The sequence below is a fragment of the Mustela erminea genome, chromosome X (genome assembly GCF_009829155.1).
Source record: "Mustela erminea isolate mMusErm1 chromosome X, mMusErm1.Pri, whole genome shotgun sequence".
Taxonomy (NCBI): domain Eukaryota; kingdom Metazoa; phylum Chordata; class Mammalia; order Carnivora; family Mustelidae; genus Mustela; species Mustela erminea.
In genome coordinates this window covers 129786335-129801721 of record NC_045635.1, presented here as the reverse complement: position 1 = coordinate 129801721, position 15387 = coordinate 129786335, and the positions used below count along the sequence as shown (strand labels likewise).

At 38.3% G+C, this 15387-nt stretch overlaps 1 protein-coding gene across 3 annotated transcripts in view; it reads left to right on the top strand.

Moving 5' to 3' along the window:
• TMLHE (trimethyllysine hydroxylase, epsilon) overlaps positions 1-15387 on the top strand; it is an 82937-nt gene that overhangs the window by 10681 nt on the left and 56869 nt on the right. For all 3 annotated transcript variants that reach the window (XM_032330240.1, XM_032330241.1, XM_032330242.1), the window contains exon 2: positions 7182-7363. In XM_032330240.1, the coding sequence (XP_032186131.1) occupies positions 7183-7363 (181 nt within the window). In that variant the 5' untranslated portion in view covers position 7182. The remainder of the gene's footprint in view (positions 1-7181; positions 7364-15387) is intronic.

Sequence of the window (15387 nt, the reverse complement as noted above, 5' to 3'; positions counted from 1 at the left end):
AGATTCAAATTGACCTATTATGTAATTGCCTACTCTGACTAGAATTTCTAGCTATGGCTATTCTCCAAAAGTTTCCGTTATTGTGATTGATACTTGTTGGACCTTAATTTACATTAAGATGATTTTAGACTCTAAAGGTTGGGAAGCTCTCAAAAACATAATTTTGACTATGAAACAGCAAATTATTCTATAAAAGGAGAAATGAAGGAAACCATGGGACTACATAGGAAGTTTTACAATGAGCTCATAGTTCCTATTTTAAAAGAATACTAATACAAAAGGTGGAAAAGAAGGAGGAATATAACAGGTGACATGTGCCTAAAGGATTAGTATTTGCAAGCATAAGGCCCAAAATTACCTCAGGCTTATAGAAATGCATATTTGCAAAGACAACAAGAACAACATTTTGCCTGTGTTCTCAGAAAGAAAAAGTATATGTGTCCTGACATGGGTAAGCTATAACTCAGATGATATCATTAGACTACTCTTCAATGATCAAAGGAATTAAGGAGAATAAGAGAAGTGCTTTATGACTGAATTTATGTAAAACTTCTAAGGGAGAATTTTCAGTCTACTAATCCATAAACTAAATATCTCCAGGCTTAGATCCTAGAACAGATTTCAAGAAAGTGTGTACTTAGATAATTACAAAGTGTTATCAGCAAGGACATTCCACAAAAATGTAATTTTATTTTTAAAAATATTATTAGAGGTAATTTATGGAAATATGGCAGACATAGTGTACATTAAATGAATGAATTAAATTTCATCAAGATTTTAACAAAACTTTTTTTAATTAACATATAATGTATTATTTGCCCCAGGGGTGCAGGTATGTGAATCATCAGTCTTACACACTTCACAGCACTCACCTTAGCACATACCCTCCCCAATGTCCATAACCCAACCATCCTATCTCTCCCCCTCCCCCCCCCAGTAACCCTCAGTTTGTTTCCTGAGATTAAGAGTCTCTTATGGTTTATCTCCCTCCCGATCCCATCTTGTTTCATTTTTTTCCTTCCCTACCCCCCAAACCGCCCACATTGCCTCTTTAATTCTTCATATCAGGGAGATTATATGATAACTGTCTTTCTCTGATTGACTAATTTCACTAAGCATAATACCCTTTAGTCCCATCCACATCATTGCAAATGGCAAGAGTTTGGGGGTTTTTGTGGCTTTTTTAAAAAAGATCTTATTTATTGATTTGACAGAGAGAGTGCACAAGTAGGCAGAGAGGCGGGCAGAGAGAGAGGGGGAAGCAGGCTTCCCACTGAGCAGAGAGCCCGATAAGGGGCTCGATCCCAGGTCCCTGGGATCATGACCTGAGCCAAAGGCAGAGGCTTAACCCACTGAGCCACTCAGGTGCCCCAAGTTCGGGGTTTTTTATGGCTGCATGGTATTCCATTGTATATATGAACCACATCTTCTTTATCCATTCATCTGTTAATGGACATCTAGGGTCTTTCCATAGTTTGGCTATTGTGGACATTGCTGCTATAAACATTCGGGTGCACATGCCCCTTTGGATCACTACATTTGTATCTTTAGGGTAATTACCCAGTAGTGCAATTGCTGGGTCATAGCGTAGCTCTATTTTCAACTGTCTGAGGAACCTCCATGCTGTTTTGCAGTATCTGCACCAGCTTGCATTTCTGCCAACAGCGTACGGGGTTCCCCTTTCTCCGCATCCTCGCCAGCATCTGTCATTTCCTGACTGGTTAATTTTAGCCATTCTGACAGGTGTGAGGTGGTATCTCATCATGGCTTTGATTTGTATTTCCCTGATACCCAGTGATGTGGAGTCTTTTTTCAAGTGTCTGTTGGCCATTTGTGTGTCTTGTTTGGGTAAATGTCTGTTCCTGTCTTCTGCCGATTTCTTGCCTTCTTTTCTGGCTAGAATCCACACATTTAGCTTCTTTCACATTGTTGGCCGGATTCAGTCCCACATGGCTGTGGGACTGAGGCTGCTGTTTCCTTCTCGCACATCATCTGGTCGTCACTCTCATCTCCTTGAGACCGCGTGCATTACTTGTCTTATAGTCCCCTCCACTCTCAAAGCCAATGGAGAATCTCCTTCACAGCAAATCCCTCTCTGGCTTCAAATATCTTTCACCAGAAAGGGCCTGTCCATTTCAAGGGATTGCTGGTGTAGGTCAGCCTAGCTAATGATCTTAAAGTCCTCTGTGTCATATACATTGCCTAATCACTCAAGTGAAATCCCATCATATTCATACACTAGGGGAAAGGATTATAATTTGGCAAGGGTCACCATATGTCATTTTAGAATTATGCTTATCATAATCATCAAGTCATAGATTAAAAACGTCTTGTAATTCAAAGAAGAATAATACAAAGCATACCTAATCTAGCTGTATTTTATAAAAAACTGCTAAAAAATAAAAAGAAGAAAACAGAAAAGCAGTTGGAGAAAAAAGATGTATTACTTTACAAGGAGGAGCAATTAGATTGGCATTGATTTCCCAACAAAAACAACATGAAGATACTAGAATGGTATTTTCAAAATGCTGGACCGGGTAACTGCCAATCTAAATTTCTATATCCAGTGAAAATATCTTTGAAAAACAAACAGTCTGTGTGTGAGAGACTGTGGACTCTGAGAAACAAACTGAGGGTTTTGGAAGAGGGGTAGGAAGTTGGGTGAGCCTGGTGGTGGGTATTAAGGAGGGCATGGATTGCATGGAGTAGTGGGTGTGGTGATAAACTGAATTTTGGAACACCGGGAAAAAAAAGGTAACGTGGTGTTTTTACATGGTCCAAAACTTAGGGAATCTGCCACTAAACTCCAAAGGATATATTAATGATCTTCAAGCAGGAGCAAAATGATCCCAAATAAAAGCTTGGAGCTATATGATAGAAAGCAGTACAATGGTAAAGTTAAATATGTGGGTAGATCTGAATGTCCATTGATTATATAAAACAAAGATAATATGTTGTGTGGGATATGTGTATGTTAATTAAAATACACAATAGAGTATAGTTGTGGAAAGAGCAGAAATGGAGTCAATATAAATTTTCTAATTTTCATTATAATTTAATAAATCAAAGATACATGTTGTAAGCTGTAGAATAAGTCCTTTTTAAAGCCAGTAAAAGAATGTATAATTAACAAGTAAACAAAGGAGGAAATGGTAATACAAATTAACGTTATCAGTGCAGAACAAAGCAAGATAGGAAAGGTAACAAAACAGGCAAGATAAACAGGAAGAAAACATTGATATAGGAGAGTTAAACTCAAATATATCAATAATTATGTTAAGGGCTTCCTGGGTGGCTCAGTCAGTGAAGCACCAGTGTTTGGTTAGTTAAGTCTTGGGTCCTGGGATCCATCCTGGCATTGGGCTCCCTGCTCAGTGGGGTTAGGGTTAGGGTTAGAGCTTCTGCTTCTCCCTGTGCCAGCTGCTCTCTCTGCTTGTTCACCCTGTCTCTGTGAAATAAATTAATAAAGTCATTTCTTAAAAAAAAATAAAAAAGCTGTTTGAAACAAAGTGCATGAAGTATGTTATACAGTTTAAGGGTTAGGGTTCATTTATTCATTCTGAATCCACATTGCCAGGTGCCCTTACTCAGCTGTCAGCTATGACTCCTGACTTAGCTATTATCATCGTCATTTCCTCATTTTTCTCTAGAATTTTAGCACCTAGAGGCGCCTGTGTGGCTATGTTGTTGAAGCATCTGCCTTCAGCTCATGCCATGTTCCCACGGTCTTGGGATCAAGTCCCTCTTTAGGCTCCCTGCTCAGGGGACCCTCTTCTCCCTCTCTTGGCTCATGCTGTCTTTCTCTCTCAAATAAATAATTAAAACCTTAAAAAATGATTCTGTTCAATGTAAATGAACTGAACAGATTAATGAAACGATTATTAAACTGTTTTTTAAAAGTGCTATTTATTAAAAAACGGAAGTTACATGTAAAAATATAGGAAGATCAAAAGTAAAAGGGTGTAAGTGTATGTGAACAGTATCCAAGAATCAACAGAAGTAGATACAGTAATGATGGGGACAAAAGGGGTACCGCTACCCCATTCCCCTTTCCGGGGTCTTTCCTGCGCCACCTGGCGCTGTGTAGCTTGTCAAGAGATGAAATGATGACTGAGTCCAGTAATTTGGAACAAAGGGAGGCCCGAAGGGGCTGCACCCTGTAGCACTAGCAAGAAGGGCAGGCGCCAGGGCGAAGGCCCAGTCCGGTGGGCTCTCGGCTGTATTATCGTGGAATGTAAAGTATGCGGAGGGGAAAACAGCTCCAGAGCGTGATCACGTGAGGGGCAGCCAGGAGCTGTGTACGTGACTGATATTGCAGACCCTAGTGGGCCATTAACCAGAGGGCGACAGGGCACGGGAGAACTGGCCTCAGCAGGCCTAGCTCTCATACCCGCCCCCAGTCGTCACTGTTTGCAGCACCGGATATGCCTAAATTCAAAGATCAAACCACTGTGGAAATCTCAGGCTAAAGTGTAGGAATCTTTTCTAGACAGAGGTGTGTTGTGTAATACCCATTTTGTGGACACAGAAAACTAAATGATATCCTGGGCCATAAAGCAAGTCCCAGAAACCTTAAACAATTACAGCTACACTGGTTTTTTGTTTGTTTTTCTTTGGCCACAGTGAAATGAAATTAGAAAATAGTAATGAGGAAAGTAGAAAATCTCTCTAAAATGTGTAGTACACTTCTAAATGACCTGCAGGTCACACTGTAAAATCACGATGTAAATTAAAAAATATTTTAAACTGACTGAAGAATGGCAATATTACATATCAAAATTCATGGCCACAAGAATTTTTATGGCACTCAAAAAGTGAGAATAGGCTGTATGAACCTATTACGATGGCTGTTTGTCCAAAGCCATAGAATGTAGAGTGAACTGTAATGTAAACTGTGGTCGTTGGGTGACAAAGATGTGTCAGCACAAGTTCATCAGTTGTGACAAATGTAACAAATGTGGTGAGGCATGCTCTTAGGGTTAGGGTTGGGAGAAAGGGATTATATGAGAAATCTCTTATCTCACCCTCAATTTTACTGTGAAAAAGACTTCTCTGAAGAAATAAAATCTTAATTAAAGAAATGTTTAGTGGGCAAAAGAGCTGAACAGATACTTGGCCAAAGAAAAGTTACAGATGGTAATTAAGACTATGAAAAGATGTACAACATAATATATAACTAGGAAAATGCAAATTAAAATACTGAAGTATCATGCACAACTATTAGAATGCCTAAATTTTAAAAAACTGACTATACCAACAAAGAGCAAGGATGCACAGAACCGGACTTCTGGTTCATCACTGATGGAATACAGAATCATCCAGCTACTGTGGATGACAGTTTCAGACTTTCTTATAATGTTACATATAGAATTAGCGTATGACCCATCAGTAACACTCTTAAATATGTATAACCACATGATCTGAAATCTACTAAATGGAAAAATGTATTTTTAAAAGATTTTATTTATTTATTTGACAGAAAGGGAGATCACAAGTAGGCAGAGAGGCAGGCAGAGAGAGAGAGAGGGGGAAGCAGGCTCCCCGTGGAGCAGAGAGCCCATTGTGGGGCTTGATCCCAGGACCCTGGGATCATGACCTGAGCCAAAAGCAGAGGCTTAACCCACTGAGCCACCCAGGCACCCCCAAAAATGTATTTTTGTATGTGCATATGGAAGGTTGGAGATTTCAACTGTGTGTGATCTGGAAGTTGGTCCTCCAAAATGTTTATTGTTGTATTTTTGTATTGTTTATTGTTGTATTGAGCTTTCTTGAAAGAATGGGAATGACAAATATAAATATATTTTATATTTAATAACATGTTTGTTATTTGTAGAAGTGTTTCATTGTTTTGTATTCATTCACAAAATAATATTTGTTCATGTGTATAAAGAAAAAAAGGAAAGAAAAATAAAATCAACACAAAAATATATAACATGAACAAATATTTATATTTGTCATTGCAGGCCACATATGGTCTTGGCTTCATATTCCTTTTTGGTTTTGTTTACAACCCTTTAAAAATATAAAATCTGTTCTTAGCTTGTGGAATATATAAAAAGTGGCATGGGCCATAATCTTCCAGCCTCTGTCTTAGATGATAACTGTACATAGGAAGTTTGAACACAGGACACAATAGAACACATATATGTGACCCAGATATCAGCAGAGCCCGCTTATGCTCTGCTCCTTGCTTGTACCCATAAAATTTCAATAAATTTGACTTTAGCTCTGTTATTTGGAACCCTCCCTAGGTCATCAGCATAGTCTGTTACATCTCTAGCTATAGCCTTTGTGTATATGATTGGTATCATCCCTCATCAACATGAAATTCAGTCGTTTCATCAGCTTACACACACACACACATACACACACACATACATATGCACTGAAAATAAGCCTTTTATGGGTTTAGTGACCTTACAGGGTTATTCACATCAAGCATCATACAGCTTCTGTACAGTTGCACGCCTTTCTCTGTCTTTTCCCACAGGACAAATCATTTTAAAGGTATTATGCAAATGAAGTTTTTAAATTAATTTTCCTGAAGCCATAACACTGAGGGAGTCACCAACTCTAAGCAGGTTTATCAAGGTACTTTTACCAACAAATATATTTTATCCGTAGCATTAAGTATTATAATAATTAGAATAATAGCAGGTGACATATATAGGACTTACTATAGGACAGACACAGTTTAAGTACTTTAGTCTTCATACTAAACCCATGAAATAAGTATTATTATTATTATTCTCATTTTACAAAACAGGAAACCAGAGTCACTGAGAATTTAAGTGACTTGTTCACAATCACACTTCATCAGTGGAAAAAAGTTTCAAGAAGTCATGTGAGGGTGTCACAAGTGGAGAGGCCCAGAAGGATGAGTTCTGAGAAGCAATTCTTATATGTGGTTGGAAGGTTAAAATTAGTTAATTTTGAAAGAACCACTTCAGTTAAATAATATGATAGAAGCAAGATTATAAGGCATAAATAAAAGTAGCTGGTGAGAAAATGGAAGTAATGGTTATGCTCAACTTTTCAGATTTTTTCCTTTGTTTAATCCTCTGTAGTTGAGGTAATTAATTATATTCTTTTATATAGTTACATCTGTAGTATTATTCCTGCAACCTCATAAAAGTTCTTAAATGTTACTAACTCTCTCTCCTTATTGTCAAATTTTCTAGGATGTGGTGTCACAGGTTGTCCCACCTACAAAGCAGTCTCCAGAACCTGCTGAGGAGAGGAGTCACATGTTGGGCATTCCAACAGCCCAACTTCAAAAACTTATTTCCATTAGCCATCCATTGGCACCATACAGCCTCTGAGTCTCTGAATTGTGCTTGGCAGCAACATGAAGATCATTTTGGTAAGATATGTGGAGATAGGTACTTTATTTTTTTAACTTTGTTTTAATTTCATTTAGTTAACAGATAGTGTAGTATTAGATTCTGGTGGACAGTGTAGTGATTCAGCAGTTCCATGCAACACCTGGTGCTCGTCACAAATACGCTGTTTAATCCCCTCCCCTATTTCCCCCGTCCCCCCAGCACCTCCCCTCTGGTGACCATCAGTGTCTTCTCTATAGTTAAGAGTCTATTTCTTGGTTTGCACCTCTGTTTTTTTCGCCATTTGCTCATTTGTTTTGTTTCTTAAATTCCACATATGACTGAAATCATAAGGTATTTGTCTTTCTCTTACTTACTTCGCTTAGCATAATACTCTCTAGCTCCATCCATGTCATTGCAAATAGCAAGATTTCATTCTTTTTCATGGCTGAGTAATATTCCATTGTGTATATGCCACATAAATGAAATTTAACATCTTACCCATTTACCCTTTAAAAGATTTATTTAGTTGAAGGGGGGGGCTGGAGAGAGAATCCTCAAGCAGATTCCCTGCTGGGCACAGAGCCTGAGATGGAGCTGTATGCCAGGACTCTGAGTTCATGACCTGTGCTAAAAGCAAGAGTCGGCCACTTAACTGACTGAGCCACCCAGGCACCCCATCTTACCTATTTCCTAAGTGTACAGTTCAGGTGGTAATTATGTTTACATTGTTGTGCAATATCAGTTACTGATTATGTGGACAGAACATACTTTCTCTGAAGTCTACAGGACCTCTAGCTGTTTATCTCCAAGATTATCCTACAGGTTGCAAGAAAGACAAAAATAATATTAAGGCAACAGTATAATCTCATCCCAGCAAGGGGAAGGGAGCATTGCTCTACTCCAGTTCCACTCTGTCTCTCTATCTCATATAAGGGGGAAAAAAAGAAATAAAAGAAGGCCTCAGTATATAGGGAGGTGAATTTCAAAGGTATAGACTGTGAATGATACAGCCAGGTAAAGTATTAGGTAGCAGAAGGGGCAGAAAAAAGCTTTATGCCTGTGTATAAGTTTCCTAAAACTGCTATAACCAATTACCATAAACTAGTTGGCTTAAAACAACAAAAATTTATTTTTTCACAGTTCTGGAAACTAGAAGTCTGAAATAAAGGCATTGCCAGGGATATACTCCCTCCAAAGGCTCTTTTTGTCCCCTTCTAGATTCTGACAGTTGCTAACAATCCTTGACTTGTGGCAACATCATCCACTCTCTGCTCGTTGTCACATGGCTTCTTCCCTGTGTCTTCTCACATATATTTCTTTGTAAGGACACCAGTTGTCAGGTTTAGGGCCCACTCTAGGGCAGTAGGACTTCTTCTGATCTTGATTATCTTCAAAGACCCTCTTTCCAAATAAAGTCTCATTCACAGATACTAGAGATCAGGACTTCAACATCTGGAAAGGGACAAAAACAATTGTGAAGGTTACAATCCAAAGATAGACATAGTCCCACTGTTCACTCCAAAGACTGAGATTTAATCCAAATATCAGATAATTCCCTAACCAGCTAATACACCTCCAGTTAATGTAACAGCACATTGCAGCTGGGAGAGCTGCAAGAGACAGACTGTTTCTGAGGTCTAGCACAAAGAGAAGGGCCAAGGCCAAGAGGGGAGAGTAAAACAAGGTCACTAGAGGAATTGATGCCTTTGGTATCCATAGAGAGAAGAAACATTAGACGTAACCCATCTCTTGGCCAGATTGGTATAAATACTCACCCTAAAGTCCTGTTTATCTCAGTGTCTACTGCTTTATACAACATGGGTGCCTTTTAACAACAACAAAATTACAAAGCATGCTAAAAAGCAACAAATAACAATTTGAAGAGACAAAGCACCATCAGAACTAGACTCACATGTGACACAGTTGTGGAAATTATTGGTCAGAAAATTAAAATTGCTGTGATTAATATGTTAAGGACTCTAATGGAGAAGGTAGATAAAATGAAAGACCAGATGGATAATGTCAGCAGAGTGATGAAACACTAAGAATTTTTTAAAATCAAAATCATAGTAACAGATTTGAAGAATGACTTAATGGGCTTATCAGTAGACTTGACACATTCAAGGATAGAATAAGTAAATGTAAAGGATAGGTCAATAGGAATTACCTAAACTGAAATGCGAGAGAGAGAGAGAGACAGAAAACAAAAATATATACAATATTCGGAAACTGTGGGGCAATATCAAGGGATAGAGAAAGAAACGCCATGCAAATAATCAAACCAGTCATAGCTATATTTCAGACAAAGCAGTCTTCAGAACAAGGAAGATTATTAGGGATAAAGAGGCATGTGAACAGAGTGATAAAGGAATCAGTTATTTAATGGAACATGTAACAATCCTAAAAATGTAGCACCTAAGAACAGACCATCAAATTACATAAAGCACAAACCGACAGAGATGAAAGTGGAAATAAAAAATCCACAATTGTCCTTGGAGACTTTAAAACCTCTCAGTCATTGATAAATTAAGAAGGCAGAACATCAGTAGGGACATAAATAACCTGAACAGCACTATCAACCAACTTGACCTAATTGACATTTATAGAACAATCCATCCAGCAGAAGTAAAGTACACATTGTTCTGAAATATAAATGAAACATCCACCAAGATAGACCACATTTGGGGCCATTAAAAAAAGCTCAACAAACTTAAAAGAATCTAAAACATAGAATATGTCCTCTGACCACAAGGGAATAAACTAGAAATCAATAATAGAAAAATAGTTACAAAAGTCTCCAATATTTGGAGATTAAACTATACAGTTCCAAAAAATGTATAGGTATAAAGTCTCAAAGTTAAAAATATTTTGAACTAAATGAAAATGAATATACGGCTTATCAGAATTTATGGTAAGCAGCTAAAGCAGCAGTTGGAGGGAAATATATAGCAATAAATGCATTTATTAGAAAAGAATAAAGGTCTAAAGTCAGTAACCTATACTTCTCCATTGGGAAATTAGGTAAAGAAGAGCCAACGAAAAGAAGGAAATAGTAAATATTAGAGCAGAAATCCATGATATTAAAAATGGGGAAGAAAAAACCAAGAATATCAATAAACTCAAAGCTGTTTATTTAAAAATATCAATAAAATTGATAAGCCTCCAGCCAGACTAACCAAGGAAAGAAGGGAAAAGAGACAAATTACCAGTGTCAAGAATTCTACAATACTAAAAGGACAATAAGAGGAATACCAGAAACAACTTTATGCCCATAAATTTGATAATTTAGATGAAATGGACCAATTCCTACAAATATGCTACTGTAGACTGAATTGTTCCCCCCAAATTCATACTGAAAACCTAACCCCCCCCCCCGTATTACTGTATTGCAGATAGGGTCTGTAAGGAGGTGATTAAATGAGGTCATAGGGATAGATCCCCGGCCCAAATAAACTGGTTTCCTTATAAAAGAGGAAGAGTAGTGATAATTTCCAGTGATCGCTCCCAACCCCCAGCCCTCTTTCTCTCATGAGGACATAGTAAGTAGGTGGCCTTCTACAAACCAAGAAAAGAGCTATCAGCAGGAACCGAATTGGTTGCTGCCGTGCTCTTGGACTTCTAGCCCCCAGAACTGTGAGAAAATAGATTTCCATTGTTTAAGCCACCCTGTCTATGGCATTTTGTAATGGCGGGCTGAGCAGAATAAGACAGACACAAACTACCAAAACTTATTCAAGAGAAAGTAAATAATGTGAATAGTCCCAAATCTTTTAAAGAAATAGTAGTAAAAAAATTTTTTAAAAAAGAAAACACCTAGCCACGATGGTTTCGCTCATGAATTCTACCAAACATTTAAGAAAGAAATATCATCAATTCTATACATTCTGTTCCATAAAATCAAATAATGAGGGACACTTCCCAACTTATTTTTTGACAGCATCATTACCTAATGCCAAATTTAGACAAAAACAATAAAAGAAAGGAAAACTATAGAGCAGTATTTCATGAACAAAAACACAAAAATCCTCGCCAGAATATTAAGAAATGGAATCCAACAATATTTTAAAAGGATAATACATCCAGACCCAATAGGGCTAATCCCAGGAATAGAAGGCTTTTTCAACATCAAAAAAAAAAAAAATCAGTGTGGTCCACCATATGAATAGACTAAGAAATGCCATATGGTCATCTCATTAGGTTCAGGAAAACAATTTAGCAAAATTCAGTACCCATTTATTACAAAAGCTAAAAAAATTGGGAATAGAAGGAGACTTTTTTTTCTTTTTTTTTAAATATTTTATTTATTTATTTGAGAGAGAGACAGTGAGAGAGAGCATGAGTGAGGAGAAGGTCAGGGAGTGAAGCAGACTCCCCGTGGAGCTGGGAGCCCGATGTGAGATTTGATCCCGAGACTCCGAGATCATGACCCGAGCCGAAGGCAGTCGTCCAACCAACTGAGCCACCCAGGCATCCCAGAAGGAGACTTTCTTAACCTAATAAAGGACATATATGAAAATTATACAATAAGCATCATACTTAATGTCAGGAGACCAAATGCTTTCTCCCTAAGATCAGGAATAAAACAAGGATCTCCCTTTCTCACCACTTATGTTCAGCATTGTTTTGGAAATCCTAACTAGGGCACTAAAGCAAGAAAAATAAAGACATGCAGTTTAGAAAGGAAGAAATATAACGTCTTCATAAATGGTAAGATTATCTATTAGATCTCCCCAAAGATCTACAAAAACTCATGAAAGTTGCATTTTACAAGTTAATAAAAGCCATTTGCTTTCCTATATAGAAACAACTAACAACTGGAATTTGAAATTAAGAAAGCAGTAACACCAAAAAATAAGTACTTGGCTTAAGTTGTTAAATACTTTAGAATCTGTATATAGAAAACTGCGAAACACTGATGGAAGAAATGAAAGAACTAAATAATTGGAAAGACATTTCATGATCATGGATCAGAAGACTCGGTATTGTTAAAATGTGAATTCTCGGGGCGCCTGGGTGGCTCAGTGGATTGTGACCTGAGCTGAAGACAGATGCTTCACCGACCAAGCCCCCCAGGCGCCCCTGGAGATTCTCCTCTAATTGCTTCCATATTCTCTTTGAAGGAGCAAGAAAGGTCACCAGTTGAAAATGGGAAGGGAAAAGCTGTACTAGCAGTTTGAGGAGATAGGAGACAGTGTGAAATAGTCTTCTTGGAAAGTGAGAGTGATTTAACCAGGAAATTATGCAGAATGTTTGGCAGTGGTGAGTACTCATTTGAGACTTTTGGTGACGATTTTAAAATGAGAATGGCCATTGCAGTTTAAAAGATTTTCTCCAGCAATATTCAGCTGCTTAGCTGCTTGGTTGCAGGCACAGATGAAGTGGGGACTTGAGTTTATTAGGAGTGGGGTTTTTTCAGGGAAGTATGGCAGGGGGAGAGAGAGGAGCAAGGGAGTTAAGTGTGTTTTCAAGGAATGGATTAAAATGATGGAGCATAGAAGCTGGGCCCCATAAGGAGAAAAATGAAGACATTAAAGGAGACAAGATGATGGGATGAGAGCTCTTTGTGCAGGTGAAGGATTATTGGAGTGAGGAGTGCACAAATAATTGAACAGAAAAGGGAACAAGGAGTAGTATAGGATGTTTGAAATGAAAATTATAAAGGTTAGGGTTAGATTAATGTTGATGACAGGGAGGTATGACAGTAAATTGATCTTTATTTATTTAAAAATAGAGTGGCACACCAGATATTTGTTTAGAGTAATGAAGAGGGGTAGAGTTATAGGACAGCATGAGCTTTAGAGGAGCAAGGAGACAACTATCCTACTAGTACATTGTAGCATTGTCTTGCCCTGCTGATGGTCCAAAATCTAGAATATTCTTTCTAAAATACAATCTGAATCATGGCTCTGATTTTTAAAATCTCCTTATAGATTTTGGTTAGTATCCAAAATCTATAAAGAACTAATACAGCTCAACACTCAAAAACCAATTGATCCAGTTAACAAAGGGGCAGAATAGACATTTTTCCAAAGAAGACATCCAGATACACGAAAAAGTGCTCCACATCACTCGGCATCAGGGAAATACAGATCAAAACCACAATGAGATATCACCTCACACCAGTCAGAATGGCTAAAATTAACAAGCCAGGAAATGACAGATGCTGGCGAGGATGCGGAGAAAGGGGCACCCTCCTGCGCTGTTGGTGGGGATGCAAGCTGGTGCAACCACTCTGGAAAACAGCATGGAGGTTCCTCAAAATGTTGAAAATAGAGCTACCCTATGACCCAGCAATCACACTACTGGGTATTTACCCTAAAGATACAATGTCATTAAAAAAAAATACAAATGTCATGATCCAAAGGGTCACATGCACCCCAGTCTTGATAGCAGTGGTGTCCACAATAGCCAAACTATGGAAAGAGCCCAGATGCCCTTCAGCAGATGAATGGATAAAGAAGATGTGGTATACACACACACACACACACACACACACACACACACACACACACAGGAATATTACTCAGTCATCGAAAAGAATGAAATCTTGCCATTTGCAACCATGTGGATGCAGCTAGATTGGATTATGCTAAGTGAAGGAAGGACAAATACCATATGATTTTACTCGTCTATGGAATTTAAGAAACAAAACAGATGAGCATAGGGGAAAGGGAAAAAAAGAGAGGAGCACAATGCATAAGAGACTCTTAACTGTAGAGAACAAACTGAGAGTTGACAGAGGACGTGGGTGGGGGGTAAATGGGTGATGGGTACTAGGGAGGGCACTTGTTGTGATAAGCATTGGGTGTTTTATGCAGCTGATGAAGCACTAGATTCTACTCCTGAAACCAATGTTAGATTATATGTTAACTGACTAGAATTTTTTTGAAAGATTATTTATTTATTTATTTATCAGAGAGAGAGAGCACAGCAGGGAGAGTGGCAGGCAGAGGGAGAAGCAGGTTTCCCGCTGAGCAAGGAGGCTGAGGCAGGACTTATCCCAGGACCCTGAGATCATGACCTGAGCCAGAGGCAGATGCTTAACTGACTGAGCCACCCAGGTACCCCAATGTGTTTTATTTTTTATATTTTATTTATCTTAATATTTCAAGTTTTTATTTAAATTTTCGTTAACATACAGTCTAATGTTAGTTTCAAGAGTAGAATTTAATGATTCATCACTTACACAGAACACCCAGTGCTCATCACAACAAGATCCCTCCTTAATACCCTAACCCATCTATCCCAGCCACAACCACCTCCCTCTTCAACCCTCAGTTTGTTCTCTATCATTAAGAGTCTTTTATGTGTTGCCCCCTCTCTTTTTTCCCTTTCCTCTATGCTCATCTGTTTTTTTTCTTAAAGTCTACATATGAGTGAAATCAAATGGTATTTGTCTTTCTCTGATGGACTTATTTCATTTAGCTTAGCACCCTCTACCTCCAACCATGTGGTTGAATTGTTGAACACTACATCAAAAACTAATGATGTACAAAAGTTGGGGAGGAGATTGTGCTGTGTGAAATAAGTCAAGCAGAGAAAGTCAATTAAATGGCTTCACTTACTTGTGGAGCGTAAGGAATAGCTTGGAAGAGATTGGGAGAATGAGAGGAGAGGGGTGTTGGGGGAAATCGGAGGGGGAGATCAAGCAGGAGAGACTGTGGCCTCTGAGACACAAACTGAGGGCTTTGGAGGGGAGGGGGGTGGGGGGTGGGAGAGCCTGGTAGTGGGTATTAAGGAGGGCACGGATTGCATGAAGCATGGGGTGTGGTGCATAAACAATGAATCTTGGAACACTGAAAAAATAAAATTAAATTAAGATGTTAAAAAAAATCAAATGATGTGCTATTACAGTGGCTAACTGAACATAGTAAAAAAAATTTTTTTAATGGGTTTGGGAGAAGGGGGTGGGATTATGGACATTGGGGAGGGTTTGTGCTTTGGTGAGTGCTGTGAAGTGTGTAAACCTGGTGATTCACAGACCTGTACCCCCGGGGATAAAAATATATGTTTATAAAAAATAAAAAATTAAAAAAAAATAGAATTGTCAATGTATTTTAAA